A 25,277-nucleotide genomic window follows, 5' to 3' on the forward strand; every position below is an offset into this window, starting at 1 on the left:
TCTGGATCCTTCTCTCTGGGGTGACGCAGGAAAAGAAAACAACAGAGATAAGGTCTCTTGGCAGCACAGGGTTTGGCTCAGGGGCTCTGGGGACCAGCCTTCCCTCCTGCCAGAGAGGCCATGCCGGGAGGCGGACTGCTCACACCTGGGCAGCGTTCCCAGCTTCCTTCCCTCCTGTCTGGGTCCAGGTTCTCTTCACTATCCCCGAACTACCAAGAGACAGTCGCAAAGGACCATGTCCCAAGTTTAAATGCAGGGGTCTGGGGGAGAAAGTAGGGGGGGGACGCAGAGTGGGGTGGGTGCTGGCCAAGGTGCTGAATCCTCCTTGGCCACCAGGGCGTGGTTATTCTCCTTACTCTGGGACACCCATGATTTTCCCCAGCTACCAGGGAATTCTAAACCACATAACGGAAGAGAAAGTGATAGGAAGCAGAGCAGAAACAGTGGGGGTGGGGGAGGGGGGTGTAGTCAGGAGGCTCAACCGCCAACATAATAGCAGGAGAGGGGGAAATGCTTTTATTTTGATATGTGTTCATTTCCCTTTGTTTTTCCTTTTACCTGGATGAAATTTTGTGAGTGTTTTACCCTAGATACAGAACAGTCTTTTATCTTCTCTTGAAATGTTGGCAGCTCTTATATTTCTTACTATTCAATATTACAAAATGCTCCCCACTCACCCTAGGAATTAGACGAAGTAGAGGAAGAGTTGACACAGGGGCTTCCTACTCTGGTGACAAGGGAGGACCTTTCACAAAGCCCAGGTCCTGATGAACTCCCCCAAACTGTGGGCCTGGATGTGATCAGTTACGGATGCTGGAGGAGCCTGGTGGACCTTCCAGCCCAATGCTGAAGCCCAGAGAGGAATGGTTCCTAGCTCAAGCGCAAGGCAAAACCAAAGCTCAAACCCAGCTTTCCTGGTTCCCAGTTAGCACCCAGCTGAGAGCCCCACCCAGGCAAGGAAACAGAGCACAGGGGCTCAGCTGGCAGTGGGCAGGGGCAGGGCTGAGGAGGCGGGTGCTCAGAGAAGGATACCCCATGTCTAGGAAGGTCAGCAGGGCATGAGAGGTACCCTCAGAATCAGGGACTGCAGCTCGAAGGTCACAGAGTGGGAAGTTCTCTCCAGAATGGAGACAGCCCAGCTGAGCATGCCAGCCAGTGTCACAGACTCCAGGATGGCTGCTGAGAGACCACTAATCTCATCTCTGTCATTTTACAGGTAAGAAAACTGAGACCCAAATGGGAAGACACCAGCCTGTGGGGCCCAGCCCAGGTCTCTTGACTCCCAGCTATCTAATCCACTCTTTTCAGGTCACCTTTCATCTTCCTCCTGGGGATTCCAGGGCCTCCTCCCGCCCCCTGGGAACTAGAAGCCTGAGCAGGGGAGAAAGGGCATGGCCAGGGCCCCCATAACCCCAGGCACCTAGAGCTGGGGACCTCCTTCCATCCTCCTCCCTGACGGCAGAGTTGGCGTCCCCTCCTCCTGGACAGAGCCATTGGGGCCTGCCCACACCTGGTTCCTCCCTTACAGGCAACAGAGTCCAGAGCCACACCAGTCACAGCAGGGACAAAGCCACCAGGGCAGCAGCTGGTAGATGAGGGCATCAAGGGGGTCCCCTGATTCCAGGGCCCTAGAGTCAACCCTGGGGCTTTGAGTGGTCTGGGGCTTTTGTAATCTTTTTTTTTTTTCTAAGAAGGGGCTTTTTTTGCCCCTCGCTCCCTGGGCCTCCTTCCTCTGCATCATGCAAACCTCAGACTGAAGCCCCTCTCTGACCAAACTGCCAGGTTACAAACAGGAACAGGGATGTGGGCCCAGTGGCTCTGTCTATCCCAGGAGCGGAGGAGCCCCAGGAGGCCCCAGAAAACCAGAGACTGGCTGAAGGTGTGTGTGTCTCACAGGACAGGGCTGTGGGTCTAGGCCTGGGTGAACCTTGCTAAACCTGGGTGGGTGGGGGTGGGTTCCAGCTCCATCCCTGAGTCCCCAGTGACCCCGGATGGCTCCCTATGGGTATCCAGTCCACATTGGTTCACCAAAAGGGATGGGTGGTCCTGGGCCACGGGGTCACTGCCATTTCTAAGGTTCTAGCTTGAGGCAGCCTTGTAGAAAAGTTTGCCCAACAGTGCCCATCCCCATCCCCCTCCCCCTTCTGTCACACTCCTGAGATGCCCTCCTCCGTCTGCTCTCTTCCTCCCCCAAAACTTACCCTCCTGTGTTCCTCAGGGCTCAGCTTATGTTTAAGATGCTGCCCCGACCTATGAACACTTACAATAGAAACCATTCCAAAAGGGCAGCGTGTGGCGGGAATTCAGGCACCGCACAGCAGGTGGGGGAAGATTACAAGGGTTTAGGAAGGGAGAGGGGACTTCTCGTGACTCCTCACTGGCAGTACTACCGCAACTGTTACAGTGCGGCACAGATCCAACTAGAAATGAGGGTGGCTCCCTGTCTGGAGCCTAACCAGGTCCCACTCTGGGCCCAGCCCTCAGCGCTCACTCCCCTCACCAGCACCCCAGCACAGGCCAGTGGCCCCTCACACAGCCTTTCTGTTTCCAGGGGCTTCCTGCGGAGGCAGAAAAGACTGCATATCAGGCTAGGATCAGAGCACTCAAGAATATTAGGATTCCAAACAGAGAGAGTTGAGCATATTTTGGTTCTTAATGCGCCTCCTTTTATAATACTCGCCACCTTCCGCCTAGAATGCCCTTGCCTTCCTTTTCTTCCTGTCAAAACTGTACTCCTCATTCACATTTCACTCAAGGCCACGCTGTCCCAGTCCTTTCAGGCCAGCAGAGCTCAATGCTCAGGGTCCCTGCGGGGCACGGGAGCTCCCACTACACCAGACTATGAGCGTCTTGAGGCAAGGATCATGCCACTGGCTCTGCCCGCTGGGTGCAGAAAGGGCCTCAGAAAAGTATTTACCAGCTAGCTGGTGTCAAATCTGGAATCACGAAACCACCCATCACCAAGTTGGGCAGGATCTCAGAGACCAGAGACAACCCCTCCCTGGAGATGCTGGGATGCATGCAGAGCCCCCAGTTGGGCCCACTGACCACCCAGCCGCATTCTGCACAGCAAGAACCAGGGAGTTGGCAAAGACTAGGACAGTCACTTGACTGTTTGCCTTTCTAAATTATAAAATAACGTACGCTCATTATTATTATTTTTTTTTTCTGAAGCTGGAAACGGGGAGAGACAGACAGACTCCCGCATGCGCCTGACCGGAATCCACCCGGCACGCCCACCAGGGGACGATGCTCTTCCCCTCCAGGGCATCCGCTCTGCCGCGACCAGAGTCACTCTAGCGCCTGGGGCAGAGGCCAAGGAGCCATCCCCAGCACCCGGGCCATCTTTGCTCCAATGGAGCCCCGGCTGCGGGAGGGGAAGAGAGAGACAGAGAGGAAGGAGAGGGGAAGGGGTGGAGAAGCAGATGGGCGCTTCTCCTGGGTGCCCTGGCCGGGAATCGAACCCGGGACTTCTGCACGCCAGGCCGACGCTCTACCACTGAGCCAACCAGCCAGGGCCTCATTATTTTTAAAATACAAATAAATGTGAGACGATCAAGCTGAGAGCCCCCTCATCTGGCTCCCAGAAGTCAACAGCTGTTAACAGTTTGGTCCTTCCGGGCATGTTTGCTTATGCACAAACATAAACAAAATTTTCTTTTCCAAAACAAAAAACAAAAATGTGATCATTTTCCGTCTCTATGTGTTCTGTGGGATAAATGCCTACATATGGAATTGTTGGTCAAAAGTCTTGTTCACTTAAAATGTGTTGCTTTCCTAAGTAAATTTCTTTTTCCATAACATGCTCTTTGGAGAAAATTTGGAAAATCCAGTCAAGACACACAAAGTATAAATTATCCATCAGCTGCTGTTCAGAGATAACCGCTGCTAGCAATTTGGTGGGAAGGTTTATAGCCTTTTTCTCCGTGTATGTTTATTTACAAAAACCAAAACAGGCTCTGCTCTTGTTCCATAGCCTGCTTTTAGTTACCACTGTTGTCTGGCCACTTAATAACACATTGTGGCCTGACCTGTGGTGGCGCAGTGGATAAAGTGTCGACCTGGAAATGCTGAGGTCGCTGGTTCGAAACCCTGGGTTTGCCTGGTCAAGGCACATATGGGAGTTGATGCTTCCAGCTCCTCCCCCCTGTCTCTCTCTCCTCTCTAAAATGAATAAATAAAAATAAAAATTAAATAAAAAAAAAATAACACATCGTAAGCATTTTTTCTTGTTAAATGTCTTCTACAGCATCAGGTGAGTAGGAGGGATGTTTGACCTCAGTTCCCCCCCCCAGAAGCCTGCTTGTCCTGACCCCCATTTGGAGTAGAGAGCCTAATGCAGCTGTTGGTTGGAGTCCGTTGCTCCAGGATGTGACCTCACTCTGCCCCTCCCTTTCAGAAAGGAACGCCCAGGAAGAACTTGAGCTGAGGTCTCCCACCCCCCACTGATGGGCATGCCGCCCCCCTGCAACTTCTCCACTGCTGCCACCCGTGCAGTAAGGAGACGCCCGGCCCTTTCTTCTGCTACTTTCCTGACCCCGGGGCTCCTCAGACCCTGCTGCCAACCCCTGACCCAGAATGGGAAAGGTGTGGGCAGCCCAGGTGGCCCGGACTGTGGGCAGGGGAGGGCTTAATGACTCAAGTGGGGGGGGGCACAAAGAGTGCCACTGCTCTGGTACCTCAGCCAGCTTTCCCTCCTACTGGTGGCACTGAGGAAGGCCCTGGGGCAGGCAGGGGCCAGGGGCGCAGGAGGGGCTGAGCGACTTGAAAGTTTTCTGGCTTCCAAAGCAAATACTCAACTCTAAGCCAGTGCTCTGCTCCAGGAATTTACTAGTCAAATAGTGTAGAATGAAGTGTAATCTTAGACATGACCCTTCTCCATTCTGCGGGGAGAGGGTCTCAGTACCACGTGGTTCCGAATGCACCTTCCCGGCTCTGGAGTTCTAGAGCCCAACTTGAACCCGTGTTTTCAAATGCTCTCTTTTCTCTCAAAGTCCCTGTGCACCTTATGATTTGTTGAAATCAATTGTGCACCAGGCCTTGTTTGAGCCATTATTAACATAATAATTTTTTTTTCTTTACAGGGACAGAGAGTCAGAGAGAAGGATAGATAGGGACAGACAGACAGGAACGGAGAGAGATGGGAAGCATCAATCATCAGTTTTTCGTTGTGACACCTTCGTTGTTCATTGACTGCTTTCTCATATGTGCCTTGACCGCAGGCCTTCAGCAGACCGAGTAACTCCTTGCTTGAGCCAGCGACCTTTGAGTCTAAGCTGGTGAGCATTTTTTATTTTGCTCAAGCCAGATGAGCCCACGCTCAAGCTGGTGACCTCAGGGTCTTGAACCTGGGTCCTTGGAATCCCAGTCCAATGCTCTATCCACTGCACCACCGCCTGGTCAGGCCGTAATTATTATTATTAGCTATCACCTCGTTTAATCCTCACACCAAGTCTGAGAGGAGGTACCACTTTTATCCCCGTTTTCCAAATGAGAACACTAAGTCTGGAGAGTTAAGATGATTTTTCCCATTAAGTGGCAGAGCTCAGATCTGAACGCAGGGCTGTGTCTTCCAAACCCATGCTCCTTATCTGCCCACCCATACCACTCTGTGATGTGTGCAGGGGACATTCTTCCCTGGCTACAGGTGAAGAAACTGAGGTCAGAGAAGGGAGATGAATTCTTCAAGATCACAAAGCACGTTCATGGCAGAGCAGCTCTGGCTGGTTTTCAAAGACGGAAGCTGGTGAACCAGGAACAGCCCTTGAGCTGCGTTCATGAGCCAGAACTGAACAGGGGTGGGCCGGCCAAGTGGCGAAGGCCGTCTTTGTTCAACGCAGCTTGGGTCTACCCTCCCCCAGCTCAGTCCAGAGAAGTGTTGACTTTGGGCAAGTCCCAAAAGAAGAAAAGGTGACATTACCTATAAGATGAGGGAGGGCTAAGCCAAAGGAACCTCCCTCCTTCTCCACTCTCCTCTAAGACAGCCCCACTGTGCTCTCCACTCCCTCCCTCTCTCTTTTAATGCTTACCCAATAAATCACTTACTCAGATAAGCAAAGACAGATGCACCCCAGCTCTCCATCAAGGAGCTGACAGTACCCTGGCAGTCACAGCACACGTGCTGCGGGCTAGGCTGGGACAAGACGTAGCTCACAGGGACTCAGAAAAGAGGGGCAAGCTGGAAGAGGCACTGGTGAAGATGAGACCTGCACAGTAAGAGTTGGGCAAAGTGTTTCAGGAAGAGGGAACAGCATGTGCAAGAGAGTGAGGTCTGGGGGTGGGGGAGACTGTGGTGAAGCAGGAGAGGAGGGCAGAACCAGGGCATGCCACGCTGTGGGCCCTCTGAGGTCAATGGGGAGCCACAGTAGGTTTTAAGCAGGGAATGGGGTATGGTCATGTGTGTATGGGGCAGGGCAAAGCTGGAGGCAGGGAGTCCAGAGAAAAGGCTGGAGGCTGGGAGGGCTGAGGCATGGGTGGAGTCAAAGATGGAAATGGTGAGGGAAGGCAGAGCAAGGAGGGAGCCAGTGAATCCTCCCAGCAGCACTGGGAACTGTTTCAGAGCTGATGACTCGGCCTCACTGGCCTTCTTCAGAGAGGACAGGCAAGATGAAAGATCTGCGGAACAAACCCAGAGCCCTACACTGTTCCCAGCAGCAGTGGAACCCTTAGAGTGCAATTTCTGCAGTATCCCACAGTAGCCCTGGGCAAACGTGTCTGGTGTCAGGGAGCCCAGCCTGGCCCTCTACTGGACGATAATGACTAGGAGTTCTTCCTTTATATGGGGCCCCTTGTGTCCCCACTGGTCCTAGCCCTGTCCTCGGGGCTCCCATACAAGACTGGCCTCCTTTCCATTGGACACTCCCTTACAGGTCCTTCTGTTTATTCCTTTACCAAGGGCACCTTTCCATTCTTCAGCTGAATAAACCGAGGCAGTAGTATGGGATTCCATGCTACCTCAACTCTTTGGACGTGGGAAAAGCAGAGTTAGCTTAGGTCTAGATCTTGACCTTGCCACTTACCAGCCAGATAATCTTAAGCAAGACACTTTACCTCACTAGCCCCAGCTTTCCCACCTGGAAAACAGGAATAATAACATTTAACCTGGCAGAGTTGCTGTATGGACCAAATGTGTCAAGCTAATTGTAATACCTAATGACAGCTAGAACTTATTGAGGGACTGTCATGTGCCAGGTGCTGTCTTACTGGGCTGGGCCACAGTGTTCAGGACATGCTTGCTGGGAAGCACGTGAATAGCATGAAGCCTGGCAGCATGCAGAACTGTGTTCAAATTCTGTCTATGCCCCTTACTTTTTTTGTGTGACAGACAGAGTCGGTCAGAGGGACAGATAGAGACAGACAGCCAGGAAGGGAGAGAGATGAGAAGCATTAATTCTTTGTGGTGGCATCTGAGTTGTTCATTGATTGCTTTCTCATATGTGCCTTGACTGTAGGGCTACAGCAGACTGAGTAACCCCTTGCTCGAGCCAGCGACCTTGGGTCCAAGCTGGTGAGCTTTGCTCAAACCAGATGAGCCTGCGCTCAAGCTGGCAACCTCAGGGTCTTGAACCTGAGTCTTCTGCATCCCAGTCCGACACTCTATCCACTGCGCTACCGCCTGGTCAGGCTATGCCCCTTACTTTTTAACCTCAGACAAACCCGCCTCTGTACCTCAGCTTCTCCATCTGATGAATGATAATAGCAGAGGCGGCTTGCCAGGTCAGATAAGACAAGGCCAGGAAAGCACCTGGTGTTACTCATATCACTTCTCCCCCATGGACCAAGCACCTTCTAAGTGCCAAACACCAGAAGGAAAGAACTGTTGGCCACTCAGTCTTTACCTCCAAGCATATTCTTGCCTTGCAGCACGCCCCCTCCAGACCTGGGAGCTCAGTGTCCTGTGAGCCATGGCTGCTGCAGACAAGGACGTAGCCTGCCCCAGGGAAGTACTGTAGTACTCAGTCCCTTCCCTGGTGCCTCCATTCTTTTGCCAGACATGGGTGGCTCGCAAACTCCGAGGGTTATCATCCCAGCCCTGCTCTCCTCATCCGCTCTGCTGCTTGTCTGCCACATCTACAGAAGACATGCCGCCGCTGGTCCCGGGTCACCAGCCCCAGCCCACCAGCCCAGTGAGGGGTCCAGGTAAGCCACTCAAGCACCACAGGACAGAGTTCCATTTCTGTTTCACTCTTCGTGTCCTTGTGCACCACACTTGGGAAAAGCCCTATTGCATCTGTAACTGCCCACAGGTGGGATATGTAACCCTTAAGTCAAGAGGAGAATCTCTCCTTACTATCTTGAGGCAACAAAGGATGAAGTGCTGAGCTGGAAAAGCCTCACAGAGGCCACCACCGCATGTGTGATCCCAGAACCCCCTGTACCTTGTCCAGGTTCTGCTGGATCTCAATTTACCAACCCTTTGGGTCAAGGAAACCCATTCTGCAACCCTGTCACTGTGGCCCTGAGTGACTGTGGACTAAGGCTGTCCTTGGCCCCACAAAGCCCCCCCGCCTTCCTGGGGCCACCGCATGCAGCCTGGTGGGGTCTCCACAGGGAGCCTTACTAAGGAGGAAGACATCCTCCTGCAGGAACTGGATGAGAGCAGTCCTGGTTTCACCGTAGTTGAGACGTAGCTGATCACATTACCCAGAACTTGCAGCCCTTAGAAGTTTCCACTTCTCATATCTTAAAACACTCACATTACCTATGTATTCCTGAGGGCACAGAGTTTCAGCTTAGTATAAGTTCTTGTGGGGAACATAACCCTTAAACGCCTGACAGGCAAAGCCTGGCTGGCGGGGAAACTGCTGAGGCCCTGGACCCCTGCCCAGCTTGCAGCTTCCCTTCTCCCTACCTGCTGCCCAAGCTCTAGGATTCAGAAGGGCACCTAAGTGAGACAGGATGTGTCACACAGCTATTATAAAAGTCCAGGATTCTCACCACTGCCCTAAGATCTCAGGTCACCCATTCTGTCTGCCAGCCACAGGGTCACAGCTTCTTCCGCTCATCCGATGACACCCAAGTGTGTATCATGTGCCAGGCATGCCAAGTGCCGGGTTTATAACAAATGAGATCCAGACTAGTAATCTAGTGGTTGGAACAGAACCACGACAAGAGTATGAGAAGTACTTAGATGGAGTAGAGAGTCTGTGAAGCACAGAGAAGAGACCATTAAACAGCCAGGAAAGAAGGGTTAAAGAAAGCTTCCAAGGAGTGGAATCTAAACTGAGACCTGAAGGATCACTACGAGCTTGCTGGAAGGAAGGTGAGAGAAATAGTCCGTCCAGTCAGAGAGAACAGAAAATACAGTTTAGGGGCTGGCAAGCTCGGGTCCACTTCCTGGTTTTATAAATAAAGTTTTATTGAAACATAAGTGTGTCAATACCTAAACCAGAACATTCACTTATATATTGTCTCTGGAAGCTTTTGCTCTATACAGCAGAGTGAAATAGTTTTGACAAAAATGGGACTGTTTACAAAGCATAAAATATTTCCTGTCTTGCCTGACCTGTGGTGGCGCAGTGGATGAAGCGTCGACCTGGAAACACTGAGGTTGCTAGTTTGAAACCCTGGGCTTCAGGAGGAAGTACAAATGGCCAACAGATATATGAAAATATGCTCATCTTCTTTAGTTATTAGAGAAATGCAAATCAAAACTGCAATGAGATACCACCTCGCATCTGTTAGATTAGCTATTATTAACAAGACAGGTAATAGCAAATGTTGGAGAGGCTGTGGAGAAAAAGGAACCCTCATATACTGTTGGTGGGAATGTAAAGTAGTATAACCACTATGGAAGAAAGTATGGTGGTTCCTCAAAAAACTGAAAATAGAACTACCTTATGACCCAGCAATCCCTCTACTGGGTATATACCCCCAAAACTCAGAAACATTGATACGTAAAGACACATGCAGCCCCATGTTCATTGCAGCATTGTTCACAGTGGCCAGGACATGGAAACAACCAAAAAGCCCGTCAATAGATGACTGGATAAAGAAGATGTGGCACATATACACTATGGAATACTACTCAGCCATAAGAAATGATGACATCGGATCATTTACAGCAAAATGGTGGGATCTTGATAACATTATACGAAGTGAAATAAGTAAATCAGAAAAAAACAGGAACTGCATTATTCCATACGTAGGTGGGACATAAAAGTGAAACTAAGAGACATTGATAAGAGTGTGGTGGTTATGGGGGGAGGGGGGAAAGGGAAAGGGAAAGGGGGAGGGGGAGGGGCACAAAGAAAACTAGATAGGTGACAGAGGACAATCTAACTTTGGGTGATGGGTATGCAACATAATTGAAAGACAAGATAACCTGGACTTGTTGATCTTTGAATATATGTAACCTGATTTATTGATGTCGCCCCATTAAAAAAATAAAATTATAATAATAATAAAAAAAGAAACCTTGGGCTTGCCTGGTCAAGGCACATATGGGAGTTGATGCTTCCTGCTCCTCCCCCTTCTCTCTCTCTCTCTCTCTCTCTCTCTCCTCTCTATAATGAATAAATAAAATCTAAAAAAAAAATTTATTAAAAAAAAATTTCCTGTCTTGCCCTTGACAGAAAAAGTTAGAGGTTAGAGAGCTTATGCTGCCTTTTAGGATCACTGTGGCTGGAGAAACAGCGGGAAATGTACAGTAGGCAGCTCACAATGAGCTCTTCTGCCCATAGTCATAGTGGACTGATCCAGGAGTAGACACACCTCATTTAAACTGACCTGATCAGATTCTCTCTTCCTAGAAATTTGAAATATGGAACATAAAACCCAGAAATGGAGCTGAGTCACATTAGCGTCTGTGAACCTCTGTTGCTGAGGCCCCAGACTGGTTAATCAACAATTCCTTTGATTCAGAAGGCCCCTGCAATCAATCCCCCAAACTTTTTTTTTTTGTATTTTTCTGAAGTTAGAAATGGGGAGGCAGTCAGACAGACTCCCGCATGCGCCCACCAGGGGGCGATGCTCTGCCCATCTGGGGTGTCACTCTGTTGCAACCAGAGTCATTCTAGCGCCTAAGGCAGAGGCCACAGAGCCATCCTTAGCGCCCAGGCCAACTTTGCTCCAATGGAGCCTTGGCTGCAGGAGGGGAAGAGAGAGACAGAGAGGATGGAGAGGGGGAGGGGTGGAGAGGCATATGGGTGCTTCTCCTGTGTGCCCTGGCCGGGATTCGAACCCGGGACCACTGCATGCTAGGCCAAAGCTCTACCACTGAGCCAACCAGCCAGGACCAATCCCCCAAACTTTTAATTCTCATTTTCCTTCAAAGCCAGTTTCTGTTACTTTTAATGAGGGGAAAAAAAGCTTTAAGGGAATGGAGATGAAGCTGGCAGAGTAAACAGGTTTAGTTAGCATGGTCTAACTTAAGTATAATATGAGCCAGCTATAACTTTATATTTTATAGTAGCCAAGTGCCACATTTTATTTATTTATTTCAGTGAGAAGAGGGAAGATAGAGAGACAGACTCCCACAGGCACCTGACTGGGATCTACCTGGCAACCCCCGTCTGGAGCCAATGCTTTAATCAACCAAGCTATCCTCAGTACCCAGGGTTATGATCAAACCAATCGAGCCACTGGCTGCGAGAGGGGAAGAGAGAGAGAAAAAAAGAGGGAGGGGAAGAGAAGCAGATGGTCACTTCCCATGTGAACCCTGACTGGGGACTGTGCTATCCACTGAGTAAACCAGCCAGGGCATAGCCACATTTTAAACAGTAAAAATAAATGAGTGAAATTCACTTTAATAATATATTTTATGTCACCCAACATATATGCTATATTACCATTTCAGTAACCAATATTAAAAAATTGTTAATGTGATATTTTACACTTTTCTCTTTGGACTATATATTTGAAATCTGGGGTGTAGTTTATACTCATAGCACATCTCAAATCGGACTAATCCTATTTGAAGTGCTCCACAGCCACATGAGTTTGAGACAAATGTAATGGACAGCGGAGATTTAGACAGTCAGTGCTGTGGATGCCCTGGCTAAAAAGTCATGGCCTTATTCTGAAAAAAGTGGGCATTTCCTGAAGAGACTCACTCCAGGAAGTAACATGATAAAAATTTCATTTAGGAAAATCACTCTGAATTCCACTTAAAGAATGGACTGGACAAGAGTTGAGACTAGAGTTGGGGAGATCGATTAGGAGGAGTTGAAGTAATCCACATGGAATGAGAGATGATGATGATGATGATGATGATGATGATGATGGAGTTTACCAGTGGCAGCAGGGATATAGATAAGTGCTTGAAGTCAAGAGATGCTTAGGAGGCAGGCCCTGGCCAGTTGGCTCAGTGGTAGAACATTGGCCTGGCGTATGGAAGTCCCAGGTTCGATTTCCAGCCAGAGCACACAGGCAAGGTGCCCATCCGCCTCTCCACCTTCCTCCTCTCCTTTCTCTCTATCTCTCTTCCCCTCCTGCAGCAAAGGCTCCATTGGAGCAAAGTTGGCCCGGGTGCTGAGGATGGCTCCATGGCCTCCACCTCAGGTGCTAGAATGGCTCTGGTTGCAATGAAACAACGCCCCAGATGGGCAGAGCATCACCCCCTAGTGGGCTTGCCAGGTGAATCCTGGTTGGGTGCATGAGGGAGTCTGTCTCTCTGCCTCCCTGCTTCTCACTTCAGAAAAATAAAAAAATTTAAAAGAAGATGCTTAGGAGGCAGAAGCAACAAACCTAATCATCATTGTTGCCACCTTCCTGTCCCTACTAAAGCCATTTACCATCTACATCTCCTTCCCATCACCCCATTCCAAATATCTTCCCCTTCCTCCCTGGCAACCAAAACAGTAAGCTGCCTCCACTAGTCACTATCTGTTCTAGATAAGTTACTTCACACTTAAGCCTGTTTCCTAATTTGTAAATAGAAATAATTTAAGTGATTTGTTTGGGTAGCATGTGTCAGGTGCTGTTCTAACCTCTCTAAATGTTAACTTATTTGTTCCTTAGGAGGAGATAGCCTGACTAGGTGGTGTTGCAGTAAATAGAGTGTCGACCTGAGATGCTGGGGACCCAGATTCAAAACCCCCGAGGTCGCTGGCTTGAGTGCAGGCTCGGCATGGGGTCACCAGCTTAAGTGTCACTGGTTTGAGCCCAAAGGTTGCTGGCTTGAGCCAAGGTCGCTGGCTTGAGCAGTGGGTCACTGGCTCAGTTGAAACCCCCAGGCACGTATGAGAAAGCAATCGATGAACAACTAAAGTGCAGCAACTACAAGTTGATGCTTCTCATCTCTCCCTTCCTTTCTATCTGCCTCTCTCTCTCGTGCGCACGCTAAATAAATAAAATAAGAAAGAATAGTATGAAGTACGTATTCCATTTTACAAATGCAGAAACTGTGGCACAGAGTCTTGCAGCAGGAAACACAGGATTCCACCACAGGCAGAGAGAGGTCGGAATCTGTGTCATAATATCCCCTTCACAGACTTGTATGAATTAAGTGAAATAATTCGAGTGAAGGTCAAGGGTGGGCATGATACATAGCAAGTACTCTATTTTAAAATGTGAAACACCTTGTCCTCCAGGTCACGATTTCTTTCAAAGCCCCTGATTTTCTGCCTGAACTCATTAGGTGTCTCCACTGGAGTATAACTTGGATGGGTGAGAGGGACACCTCACAACCACCCTTTTATTCCAGGATCCTCCTGCTCTGTTAAATGGAAGCGGAAGTAGTTGGTGGGCGAGGAACCAACTTCCGGTGCTACTTTGGGCCCTTCTAGCAAGGCGGAGTCCAGGTCTCCCCGTTCCGACGCCATTCGCGTTGTGGTCTGACCCCTTTCCCGTGAGAGTCCTGCGAATCTTCAGTTTTCCACTGGTGAAGCTGCGTCTCTGTTTTTCAACCCAATGGATTCGGCTGTCTTTTCTCGCTGTTCAGTAAAGTCAGACCCTCCTCCGGGCCGGCAGAGGGCGCGAGAGCTTGTGGCTCGAAACCTAGGAGCTACTCGGACACGGAAGTGACGTAGAAGATCCGGAAGTCCTCTACCGCAGGGTCCGAGGAAGGGTTCCGGCGATTGGAAGCCTAGTAATCTAGGTTCCGGGAAGTCGTTGTTGAGGTTATCATTTCCACCCGTGATATTCTCGAGTGCTTTAGTGAGAAAACTGAGCTAGAGGAAGGGGCTTGCTCATATTCACTCAGCAGGCCCAGCGCACCTTGCACAGGACCCCTCGGGGCGAAGAGATGGCGGGGGAAGCGGGGGGGGGGGGGGTTGCTCTGCCTGAAGAGTCCCTGAGGCAAGTGTCAGAAATATTCCTAGTGCAGGAATGGGGAAAACGAAACCCGGAAAGAGAGAGCGACTTGCAAATTAGTAGGGTTGACAGATTTAGTAAATAAAATGCAGGACGTCCAGTTAAAGTTGAATTTCAGGTAAACACCATGGTTTACTATAAGAATACCCCATATATTGTGGAAGACATATGTTTACTAAAAAATTAGCCGTCGTTTATCTGAATTCATATTTAACTATGCGTCCTGTGTTTTACATGGCATTCCTAGGCCAGGGTCATCCAGCTGAGTGGAAGAGCAGAAACAGCTGTTGAGACATCCTCAATGCCTCCCCACCTAAGGCTCACTAGTATGTGGACCTGCGCTCTAACTAGGTGTAACCCTCGGTGGCCTGCAGGGACCACAGCCCCTTCCAGTCAATGGTCTGCCCTTCCCAGGATCTAGGCTGTCGTTTAGGAGCTTAAGAGAAGGGGCCAGATACCCACTGCTTGGATTCAGGGGTCCCCCCCCACACACACACCCTCCAAGACTAGTTTATTCAAGACACTGAGGGAAGTATATTTAGCAGCTATACTTAACAAATGTGTAAACAGATGGACATGTTAGGTGCTGTGTTTCTTCGTTTGTCCATTTGGCACACACTTTTTGAGCACCTACTTTGTTCAGGGTAATGAGAACATAGCAGTGAAAAAAATAAATAACGTATCTGCAACCAAAGAGCTCCCCCATTCTAGAGGGGCTGCCGGACGGTACACAAACATAGAGTATGGTGATAAGTGCGTGAAGACAAAGCCAGTTAAGAGAAAAGAGAGAGACTGGAAAGTGCTGTTTTCCAAAGCAGTGTTTTCAAACACCAGTCCACAACCAGTACCCCAGAAATTTTGTGCAGGTCCGTGAAAGAGTTAACCACCCTGATGTTGTATGAAGATTACAGACCCAGTGATGTTAGTCAAATTTGTTTATGCTCAGGGTGATTTCTGCATTAGCAGTCCCCAAAATAATTCTATTTTCACAGGTCCGCATGTGTAAAAAGATTGAAAGCCACTGTTCTAAAGGGTGAAGACCTTGCCTAAAGAAAACATTTGAGTCGAATCTGAATGAAGTGAGCAAGCCCCACAGACACCCTGGGAAGATCATGCCAGAGAGCTGGAACAGTACATGCAGGCCCAGCAGGGGTGTGTGTATGGAGTGTTTGAGGCGTAGAGAGACCCTGCTGCCCATGGGTGGTGAGTAAGGAGGGAGAACGGGAGTCAAGGAGTAATTTAGTCAGGACTTGACATTTTATTTTTGGTGAAATGGGAATCATGGGAGTAACAGGACCTGGCTGCTGAGTGGAGTGGACTGGGGAGGGGAGGAGGAGCACCAGCCCCTGTGTGAGGGGATGGTGGCTTGGTTGGGGCAGTAGCAGATCTGTTGACCTCCCAGAGTGAGTGAGGGAAGTTCTCAGAAACAGTCTGGCAGATGGAGAGCTGAGCCCAGCATGTTGATCTGTAAAACATGGTTTTGGATGAAGAACAAAGGGGCAGGAGAATAACTCTTTCTGATTGCTCTCTGGGTCTCTTGGTGTCCTGAGATTTCAGCCTATTTATTGTCAAACTATCAAAGACTATCCCCAGTCTGGAAGCAGGCGACACCTCTGTTTTGGTAAGCACCTCGTTCACTCAGAACACATTGCCACATTAGATGACCACAAAGACACATGCAGGACCCAGGACTGGCTGAGATACTGTCATTTATAATAAGAAATATATTTTTGGTCTTCATCCCCATTCCTGGCAGAGCTCCTAAAATTCTTGTTGTTTCCTAAGTGGTGAGAGTGATAAAGGTGTCTTCTGTTATATCCCACCCACCAACCTCAGGGGAGGGGACAGGGGCTGGAGATTGAGTTCAGTCACTAGTGGCCAAGGATATAATCACTTGTGCCTATACAATGAAGCTCCCATAAAACCCTAAAAAGACAGGGTTCAGAGAGCTCCTGGGCCGATGTACATGTGGAGGTGCTGGGCTAGTGGCATACAGGAGAGCGCATGGAGGCCTGTGCCCTCTCTCCATACCTTGCCCTGTGCATCTCTTCCGTTTGGCTGTTCCTGAGTTACACCGTTTTATAATAAACTAGTAATCTAGTAAGTAATATGTTTCTCTAGAAAATTAGTTGAACCCAAGGAAGGAGTTGTTAGAACCTCTAATCAATAGCCAGTTGGGCCTGACCAGGCAGTGGCGCAGTAGACAGAGCATTGAACTGGAAAGTTGAGGACCCAGGTTCGAAGACTTGAGGTTGCCAACTTGAGTGCGGACTCACCAGCTTGAGCATGGGGTCGCTGGCTTGAGCGTGGGATCATAGATAGGACCCCATGGTCACTGGCTTGAGCACCAAGGTTGCTGGCTTGAGCAAGGGGTCACTTGGTCTGCTGTGGCCCCCTCACGCCCAGACAAGGCACATATGAGAAAGCAATCAATGAACAACTAAGGAGCTGCAGTGAAGAACTGATGCTTCTCATCTCTCTCCCTATCTGTCCCTCTCTCTGACTAGCCAGTTGGTCAGAAGCACAGGTGACAATGTGGACTTGGTGACTGACCTCTGGGCCTCTGAAGTGGATGGAGGGGGGTGGTCCGGTAGGAGCTGACACTATTTCCAGGTAGGTAGTGTTGGAATTGAGTGAAATTATAGCAGCTGGTGTTGCAGACTTGCTTGGTGGTGTGGGGAACAAACAAACAAACAGCATTGCACCAGGCTTATCCAAAGAGAAGTTCAAGTGACTGTATAAAACATCACAGTGAAATGTCCAGAATGGGCAAGTCCAGAGAGACGGGAAGCAGCTTAGTGGTTGCCAGGGGCTGGGGCAGGGGAGAGCGGGGAATGACGGTCGGTGGGTTTCTTCCTGAGGTGATGGACATGTTCTAGAATTAAATAGTGGTAATGATTGTACAAGCTCTATGAATACACTAAAAACCATCCAATTTTACACTTCAAAAGGGTGAATTGTAAGGTATGTGAGTTATATCTCAATTTTTTTAAAGAGAGAGGCAAGGAGAGAGATAGACAGGAACATTGAGCTGTTCTTGTATGTGCCCTGACTGGAGATCAATCCATTTTTTTTTTTTTTGTTCTTAATGCAGAAGAAAAATCTTTTGGGTCATCTGTTGTAGCTGGGGGAATGCTAAAATCTGAACTCCTTTGCTAAGTAGGTGCACAGCCTGGGACGCTCGCAGTGTGAAGGAGCCTTTGTCTTAACAAAAACTCTGGTGTAAGAAGACATCAATATCAGGGCCCCTGTACTGAACGTGGAAATATCTATGGACAGCCCTGTTCTCACAACTACTGCCTCAATTAGCAAACCCAGCCACCGTGGATGGCCTCACCCCACTGCCTTGCAGACCTGCAGGGAGAGTGAGGGTGCAGGGTCTCCTCAGAGCCCATCTGTCAAATACGAGGTTGCCCCACTTTGGGTCAGGCCTTCAGCTGGGTGTTAGGGTCACAAGTTAGGCCCCTCTCAGTCATGAGCTGTGCTCCAGGGCTGAAGGGAAGCAACTCTTACCCGACCTCAGCCCCTGACAGCTCTCCCTTCCTCATGATGCTGGGCACGGGGGCCTGTGGAGAGGAGAGGGGCGAGTCAGAGCAGCAGGCCCAGCAGGAGATGCCCCGCTGCGACTGGTCAGGACTGAGGCAGAGGTCACAGGGTCCTCGGTTCAGGCTGGGGACAAGCTGCTTTGTGAATTGAACTGCTGGATTCCACTGGAATATTAAAAAACCTAAATATTTATTTGCTTCATATTTACAAAGGTAGGAAGGCGACCAAGGGAGACCCCACGAACACCCGCCACCTGGCTGACCAGGCCCTTTGCGCTGCAGAGGAGGCCGACACAGCTGGAAGGGACAGGATTTATGTTGCATACTTGAACTACAGTGAGTGTAAGACTGGTCCTATTTACAGGGCAGAGACACTACAGGTGCAGTGGGGGGCGTCAAGCAGAGCGAGCACCAGAGTCCTGGCCGGAGGGTGCCCTGCTTGCCACCCTCCCCACCTCTGCCAGAGGCATCTCTGTGGCCCGCTGAGGTTCTCCGGGGGCACAGGGCGCGCTCACATGATGCTCGCTGGGGTGAAGACAGGGCCCATGCACAAGGTGTCTGTGATCTCCCAGCCGCAGGACAGAGGCTTGCACACGCCCTCAGCATCCTCACCCCGCTGGGCAGGCGGCAATGCCTCTTGCAGGGCTTCCCTGTGGGTGAGAGGGGGGCACTGGAGGCCACCAGCATGGACTCCTGATGGCTCAGTACCAGAAGGCCTGGCCACATCGGGGACAGGGGTCTCACCTGAGCCTCAGAGCCCAACCTAGGGCAGGGGAATGCCTGCTGCTGACACCTCTTCCCCCACCCTTGTAGTCCAATGCCCCCCCACAAGGAAAGGCACCCACATTTATCGAGCACTTACTATGTGCCAGACGTTATGCCAGGCACTTTACTTACATTATCTCATTGTATCCTCCCCCAAACCCTGTAAGGGCAGCATTACCACCTCCATTCTACTGATGAGGAGATTGAGACAGAGAAAAGTGACCTGCCTGGGTCACACCTCTAGAAGGTGGTAGAACTACTATTCCACCCAACTTTCTCACTCCCACATTCTTCATACTCTAGGCATGGGACTAAAAAAATCATCTCCTGCTCCATTAAAAAAAAATCCCACTGTTTCTCCTCCTACCGACCCACGCTGATACGCAGCGCCACCACCTGGTCAGCCAGGAGGTGGGAATCGTGTCCCCACAGCTAGTCCATCTCTGTGGAGCTCAGCTCCTGAACACCCTCAGGCACATGCCTCTCTCCATCCCCACTGTCGCCATCTCTAGGCAGGAACACACAGTCTCCCTGATCAGCTCCTGCCTCCTCCAGACATCTCTGACCCAGGGCCATTGCTCCAAACAGTAAATCCATGTGTCCCATCCCGGGCCTGGGCATGGACTTGTGCCTCCGCCTGCATCACCCACCCTTACTAATGCCTCCTCAGTCTTCAGGTCTCAGCCTCAGTGAATCTCGGGGAAGACTTCACTGAACCCACAGCACAATGTACTTCGCCTTGATAACAATAAGGGTTCGATATCTGTTTCGGTGACACTCCTTCAGCTACAGCAGCACAGGGGGTCAGTGCCCGGTGCCCCCAGCAGCGCTGGCACTCAGTAAGCACTTACTCAATGGGGAGGACGGATGCGCCCACCCTCTGCAGCCATCTCCCCAGCCCCAAGAGGGGGGCTCTTCACTGATGATCAGCTGTGTGACCTCAAGCAAGCAACCCATCTGTGATAACACTGAACCCAGAGTTTTGTGTGGTCGAAAGGAAATAATCATAAGGCCTGACAGAAGGGCTCAACAAACTCAACTCTCCTCCCATCTTGCTCACCTTCCTGCCTCGCTGGGTCCCCACACTGGCCTGGTGAGGCAAGTGGGGCCAGTGTGGGGCTCGTTTTGCAGTAGGGAAGACGGAGGCTGAGCAAGTGCAAATCCTTCCTGGGTCACAGAGCAGCCACTCGACTGGTCAGCTCTGTCCGCATTTGCCCGTGTCCTCCCTTAATCCACACAGTAGCTAGAATGGTTTTCTTTTTTTCTTTTTAGAGAGGGGGGAGAGAGAGGGTGGGAGAAGAACAGGAAGCATCATATGTGCCTTGACCAGGCAAGCCCAGGGTTTCGAACCGGCAACCTCAGTGTTCCAGGTCGACGCTTTATCCACTGCGCCACCACAGGTCAGGCTGTAGAGTGGTCTTTCTAAAGTCCACGTCAGGCCATGTTGCTCCCCAGCATCACACCAGCCCGTGCTTCCCCTTGCTGCTCAAAGTCCGTCTCTCAGCCTTAAGGCCCTTCCTGGGCCAGCCCTGCTCCCCCAGACACAACCAACCTTGCACAGTTTCATGACCGCTAGATGCTCGCTCCCTGTCCCCTCTTCCTGGAACCCCCTTCAGCCCCTCCTGTCCCTCCTGCCTCCCACTGGCCAACTCCCACTCTTCTCCCAGGCTTTCCTTCATCCTTCCTTCCTCAGGGAGGTGGGTCTGGGCCCCAGGGAGGAGGCTAAGCTTCCGCAGCCCGCCTTCTCCACCCAGCACGGAATCCGTGTCTCACGGGCTCTGAGCTCCTCAAGGGTAGCTCAGTCTCCATCATGGCCTCGGCCACGTGCCAGGCATGGGCCTTACTTGGAATCCGCAGCCCAGAGCTGGTTTTCAAGTTGGATTTCACAGAAACAGGGTCTCAAATCCGCCCCGCCTGCTTCTTCTCTCCCCACTCCGTTTCCCAGCAGGGGCTCCTTACCAGGCCACGCGGGACATGGCATAGGTGATGCGGCAGGTCTGGGTCCCTCCAAAGGGGGAACCCATGCCCACGGTGTAGGCGCCCATGTTCTCAAAGACCAGCCAGTCCCCGACATGTAGTTGCGGCAGCCACAGGCTCTCAGCTACGCAGTCACAGCCCTCAACCGCCGGGCCCCACAGGCTGCTGCTGTGCAGGGGCTGCTCTGTGGATGGCTTCTGCAGGAAAGGGGTGACCAGTCAGATGGTTCTGGGCATACTGTGCCCAATCTTGTCACTTCCTCCCTCAGAAGCCTCCCATGGCTCCCATGGTCCATAGGATAACAACTGGATGGACTTCCTAGGCTGGCATTGAAGGCCCTCCCACTTTTCTGCACGCATTGCCTCTGAGACTGGGAAGCCACAATGCCTGGTCTTAAATCCAGGCTCCAGCGCTTGCTAGGTGTGTGAACTTGGGCAACCTTTTTTCTTTTTTTAAAAAATTTTGGTGAGAGGAGGGGAGGCAGAGACAGATTCCTTCATGAACCCGGACCTGGATCCACCCCACAAGCCCACTACAGGGCAATGCTTTGCCCATCTGGGACCATTGCTCTGTTGTTCAGCAACCAAGCCATTTTTTTCAACGCCTGAGGTGGAGGCCATGGAGCTATCCTCAGTTCCTGAGGCCAACTCTCTCAAGTGAATAGAACCATGGCCACAGGAGGGGCAGAGAGAGAGGGAGAAAAAGAGAGAAAGGAGAGGAGGAAGGGTGGAGAAGCAGGTGTTCACTTCTCCTGTGTGCCCTGAACTGGAATCAAACCCGGGACATCCTCACACTGAGCAGATGCTCTACCACTGAGCCAACCAGCCAGGGCTGGGCAAGATTCTTAATGCCTCTGTGCCTCAGTTTGCTCATTTGTAAAATGGGAATGATAACGGTACTTATCTCATAGGTTAATGAAGGGATAAATCAGTATATAGAGTATAAAGCATTTAGAACAGTGTCTGAACAGGCAAGGGCCTGGTGAGATGGTACTATCGTTATTATTGTTATTGCCACCACCTCTCTGCTTCAGTCTTCACTGACAAACCTGCCGCTCTCCAGACCCTGAGTGTGTCCGCACTCTGCAGCCTTTCCCCTGTCCTCAAACCCAGCTTGTCCCCTGGGCCCACCCCTGCGGCACACTCTTCCATGAAGACCTCCCAGAACCCCTCATTCCTTGCCAGACCTGGTCACAAGAGGCAGAAGGACACAGGTGAGTTAGACTCAGCCTCCCTTGGGCCCTCAGTCTGGTGACAAAGGCCTCTAACAATGACAAGGTGATCTGGCAGAGGTCACAGAGGGCCCCATGGGGTAAACATACTTATTCTTATTTTGGGGAAACCGAGGGTCTGAGAAGTTGTGACTGGCCCAAAGAGACAACAACTATGTATGGTATTTTTTTTTTTTTTTGTATTTTTCTGAAGCTGGAAACGGAGAGAGACAGTCAGACAGACTCCCGCGTGCGCCCAACCGGGATCCACCCGGCATGCCCACCAGGGGTGACGCTCTGCCCACCAGGGGGCGATGCTCTGCCCCTCCGGGGCATTGCTCTGCCACGACCAGAGCCACTCTAGCGCCTGGGGCAGAGGCCAAGGAGCCATCCCCAGCGCCTGGGCCATCTTTGCTCCAATGGAGCCTTGGCTTGGGGAGGGGAAGAGAGAGACAGAGAGGAAGGAGGGGGGGCGGGGGTGGAGAAGCAAATGGGCGCTTCTCCTATGTGCCCTGGCCAGGAATCGAACCCGGGTCCCCCGTACGCCAGGCTGACACTCTACCGCTGAGCCAACCGGCCAGGGCCTGTACGGTATTTTTCACTCCATAAGACGCACTTTTTTCCCCAAAAGCGGAGGAGAAAATGCCCGTGTGTCTTATGGAGAGAATTTCATATATTTTAGCTGCTGCGAGTTCCCAGACAACTAGAAGAGTATTTGAACATTAAAGTCTCTTCTCATTTGTTAATAACAGTGCTAATGGTTGTTGATACTGCTGTTGAGTTTACATTGTTGAAATATTGTGGTATATTTTATTAAATATTTTAACACACCATTTGGTTCAGAATTTTTTTTTTCCTATTTTCCTCTTTAAAACCCTATGTGCATCTTATGGTCAGGTGTATCTTATGGAGTGAAAAATACAGTACATTACATTAAAATTTTTTTCTTGAATGACTTCTAAATCCAGAAAAGACATCTGTAACACAGGCCATCTGCAGACAAGGTATCACTGCAATCTGTCACAGTGTAGGAGACCTGGCCAGGCAGGTCCTAGAGGAGAAGTCGTGACTAAAATACAGAGGACATGCTGAATCCGGCCCGTGCCCTCCAAGGGCCCTCACTCCACCTCCCGCTGCACTAGCTGCTCAGCTATTCTAGCTGCTCCTGACTCCCCATGTGAACCCTGCTCCCTCCCCCCACTCCAGCCTTTCCCATGCTATTCTCTGAGGCCTCTAACCTGCCAACTCCCAGTTTTCCTTTAGATCTCAGTTAAAACTCACAGAGGCCTTTCCTAAAACCCCATGCACCCCCAATCTATGCCTTCATAGCATTAACCTTAATTTACAATTAGGTGTTTGTGAAATGTGTCTGCTCAGGCCTGTAGCCTATACATTCCATGAGCCCAGAGATCATGACAATCTTGCTCACCCCCATCTCCTCCATGCCTCACAGTCTGGCATATGGCAACTGCTTTTCAAATAATATTGATATATTTTAAATGAATGAACAGAACCCATCCAAGCTAGAAGGAGACAGTGGAGACCAAGAGAAGAAGAAGGAAAGGCATTTCAATACCTTAGCCAATAGCAGGAATCAAAAAAATTGAAAAAGAAAAGCCACAGGTTCAATAAGCAAAAATAATAGTCATATATTTGACAAAAAGCTAATTAATCAAAGGTACACATTATTAAAATCAAGAATGAGAATTACCTTATATTCATTCATTCATTCAACAAATATTTATTGAGCAACTACCATGTGCCAGACTCTGATATAGAAGCTGGGGATACAGCAGTAAACACACACACACACACACACACACACAAATTCCTGTGCTCTGAAAGCTCCCATGCTGGGAAGGGAACACAAATATATATCCTTGTTCATGTAACTTAACATTTGCATTTATAAGCTTTTTGTTAATGAATAAAATTAATCTCAATTGCTCTATATTATTTCCCTTAGCACCAATCATTAAAAAATATTGTTAACTTTTTGCCTGACCAGATGGTTGCACAATGGGTAGAGCATCAACCTGGGATGCTGAGGGCTCAGGTTCAACACCCTGAGGTCACCAGCTTGAGCACAGGCTCTCCAGCTTGAGTGTGGGGCTGCCAGCTTGAGCGTGGGATCATAGACATGACTCTGTGGTCACTGACTGGAAGCCTAAAGCCACCGGCTTGAGCAAGGGGTCCCTGGCTCAGCTGGAGTCCCCCTGGTCAAGGCACATATGAGAAACAATCAATAAACAACTAAGAGAGCTGTAACTAGGAGTTGATGCTTCTCATCTCTCTCCCTGCCTGTCTGTCTCTGTCTCTTGCTAAATTAATTAATTAATTAACTTTTAAAGATGGAATACCATCTTTATATAAATGTATCAACAAGGATCCTTGAAGAAGAGATTTCAAAGATCTTCTATAATAAAGTAAAAAAATAAGTAAATAAAAAAACCACCCACCCCTGAATTATAAGTTAGAGTTTTCTCACTTCTTATAAGTGGTTTAAATGTTAAAAATAAATGGAAAACAGCATAGTCTGTGGCGGTGCAGTGGAAGAGTGTCAACGGCACATACGACAAGCAACAAGCAAGCAATGAATAACTAAAGTGAAGCAACTATGAGTTGACACTTCCTGCCCCCCTCCTCCTCTCTCTGTAAAATCAAACACAATTAAGAAAAAATAAGTAGAAAAATATTTTAAAACTTCACAGGAAATAATGCAAAGCTACCCTTTTGCTATTTAAAGCCATTTGTTTTAAAAGAAACAAAAAAGGAATCTGCAAAATACATATATATATTCCAAGTACCGTATATATGTTGCAAAGAAACATATATATGTTGAAAGTCTCAGCTCCACTTATCAGTCTGAAAACTGAATGGAAATGGACAAACACCTGTAAAAATAAAAGATGCCCAGTCTGCTACTGGGCACCCTCTGATAGAGAGGGCAAGGGGTTCCTAGTTCACAAAGCATGCCCACCACTACTGCACACTTCATCTGGAAGTGTGTTGCAGTTCCCATTTTACAGGTGAGAACACTCACAGAGAGGAAGTGACCTGCTCCAAGTTCTAGAGGGAGATAGCAGCAGAACTCTGAGTAATCCCAGACAGGGGACCTCCTAGCTGCCTTTCTCAGAGGCCCAGTATCTGAGCAGATCCACAGAAGAAACAAGGTCAAACATTTAAAATGGCCCATAGCCCTGATGCAATTCCCCAATTTTTTTTTTTTTTTTTTAGGTGAGAGGAGAGGAGATAGTGAGGCAGACTCCCACGTGTGTCCCAATCAGGATTCAGCCAGCAAACCCATTTGGGGCCACCGATGCTCAAGTACCAAGCTATTTTTAGTGCCTGAGGCTAGTGCACTCCAACAGAGCTATCCTCAGCACCCAGGGTCATGCTTGAACAAATTGAGCCACTGGCTGTGGGAGGTAATTCCCCAACTTTAAAAAAATAAATGAATAATCCCTATACCATATCAAATGTACAAGTATATTTAAAAGGGAAAATGGGGGGGAAAAAAGGGAAAA

The 25,277-nt window shown here is 49.7% G+C and overlaps 1 protein-coding gene across 4 annotated transcripts in view; it reads right to left on the minus strand.

The window, feature by feature from the left end:
• Positions 1-15,537: 15,537 nt before the first annotated feature.
• The window catches only part of AZIN2 (antizyme inhibitor 2), a 33,386-nt gene continuing 23,646 nt past the window's right edge, over positions 15,538-25,277 (minus strand). For 3 of the 4 annotated variants that reach the window (XM_066269751.1, XM_066269748.1, XM_066269752.1), the window contains 2 exons: positions 20,523-20,737; positions 18,045-18,448 (listed from right to left, as the gene is read on the minus strand). In XM_066269751.1, coding sequence (XP_066125848.1) covers positions 18,310-18,448; positions 20,523-20,737 — 354 coding nt within the window. In that variant the 3' untranslated portion in view covers positions 18,045-18,309. Of the gene's footprint in view, positions 15,719-18,044; positions 18,449-20,522; positions 20,738-25,277 lie in introns of those variants that run through there. The other variant, XM_066269750.1, reaches the window with a different exon arrangement.

This window comes from Saccopteryx bilineata, chromosome 3 (genome assembly GCF_036850765.1).
Source record: "Saccopteryx bilineata isolate mSacBil1 chromosome 3, mSacBil1_pri_phased_curated, whole genome shotgun sequence".
NCBI classification, from domain to species: Eukaryota; Metazoa; Chordata; class Mammalia; order Chiroptera; family Emballonuridae; genus Saccopteryx; species Saccopteryx bilineata.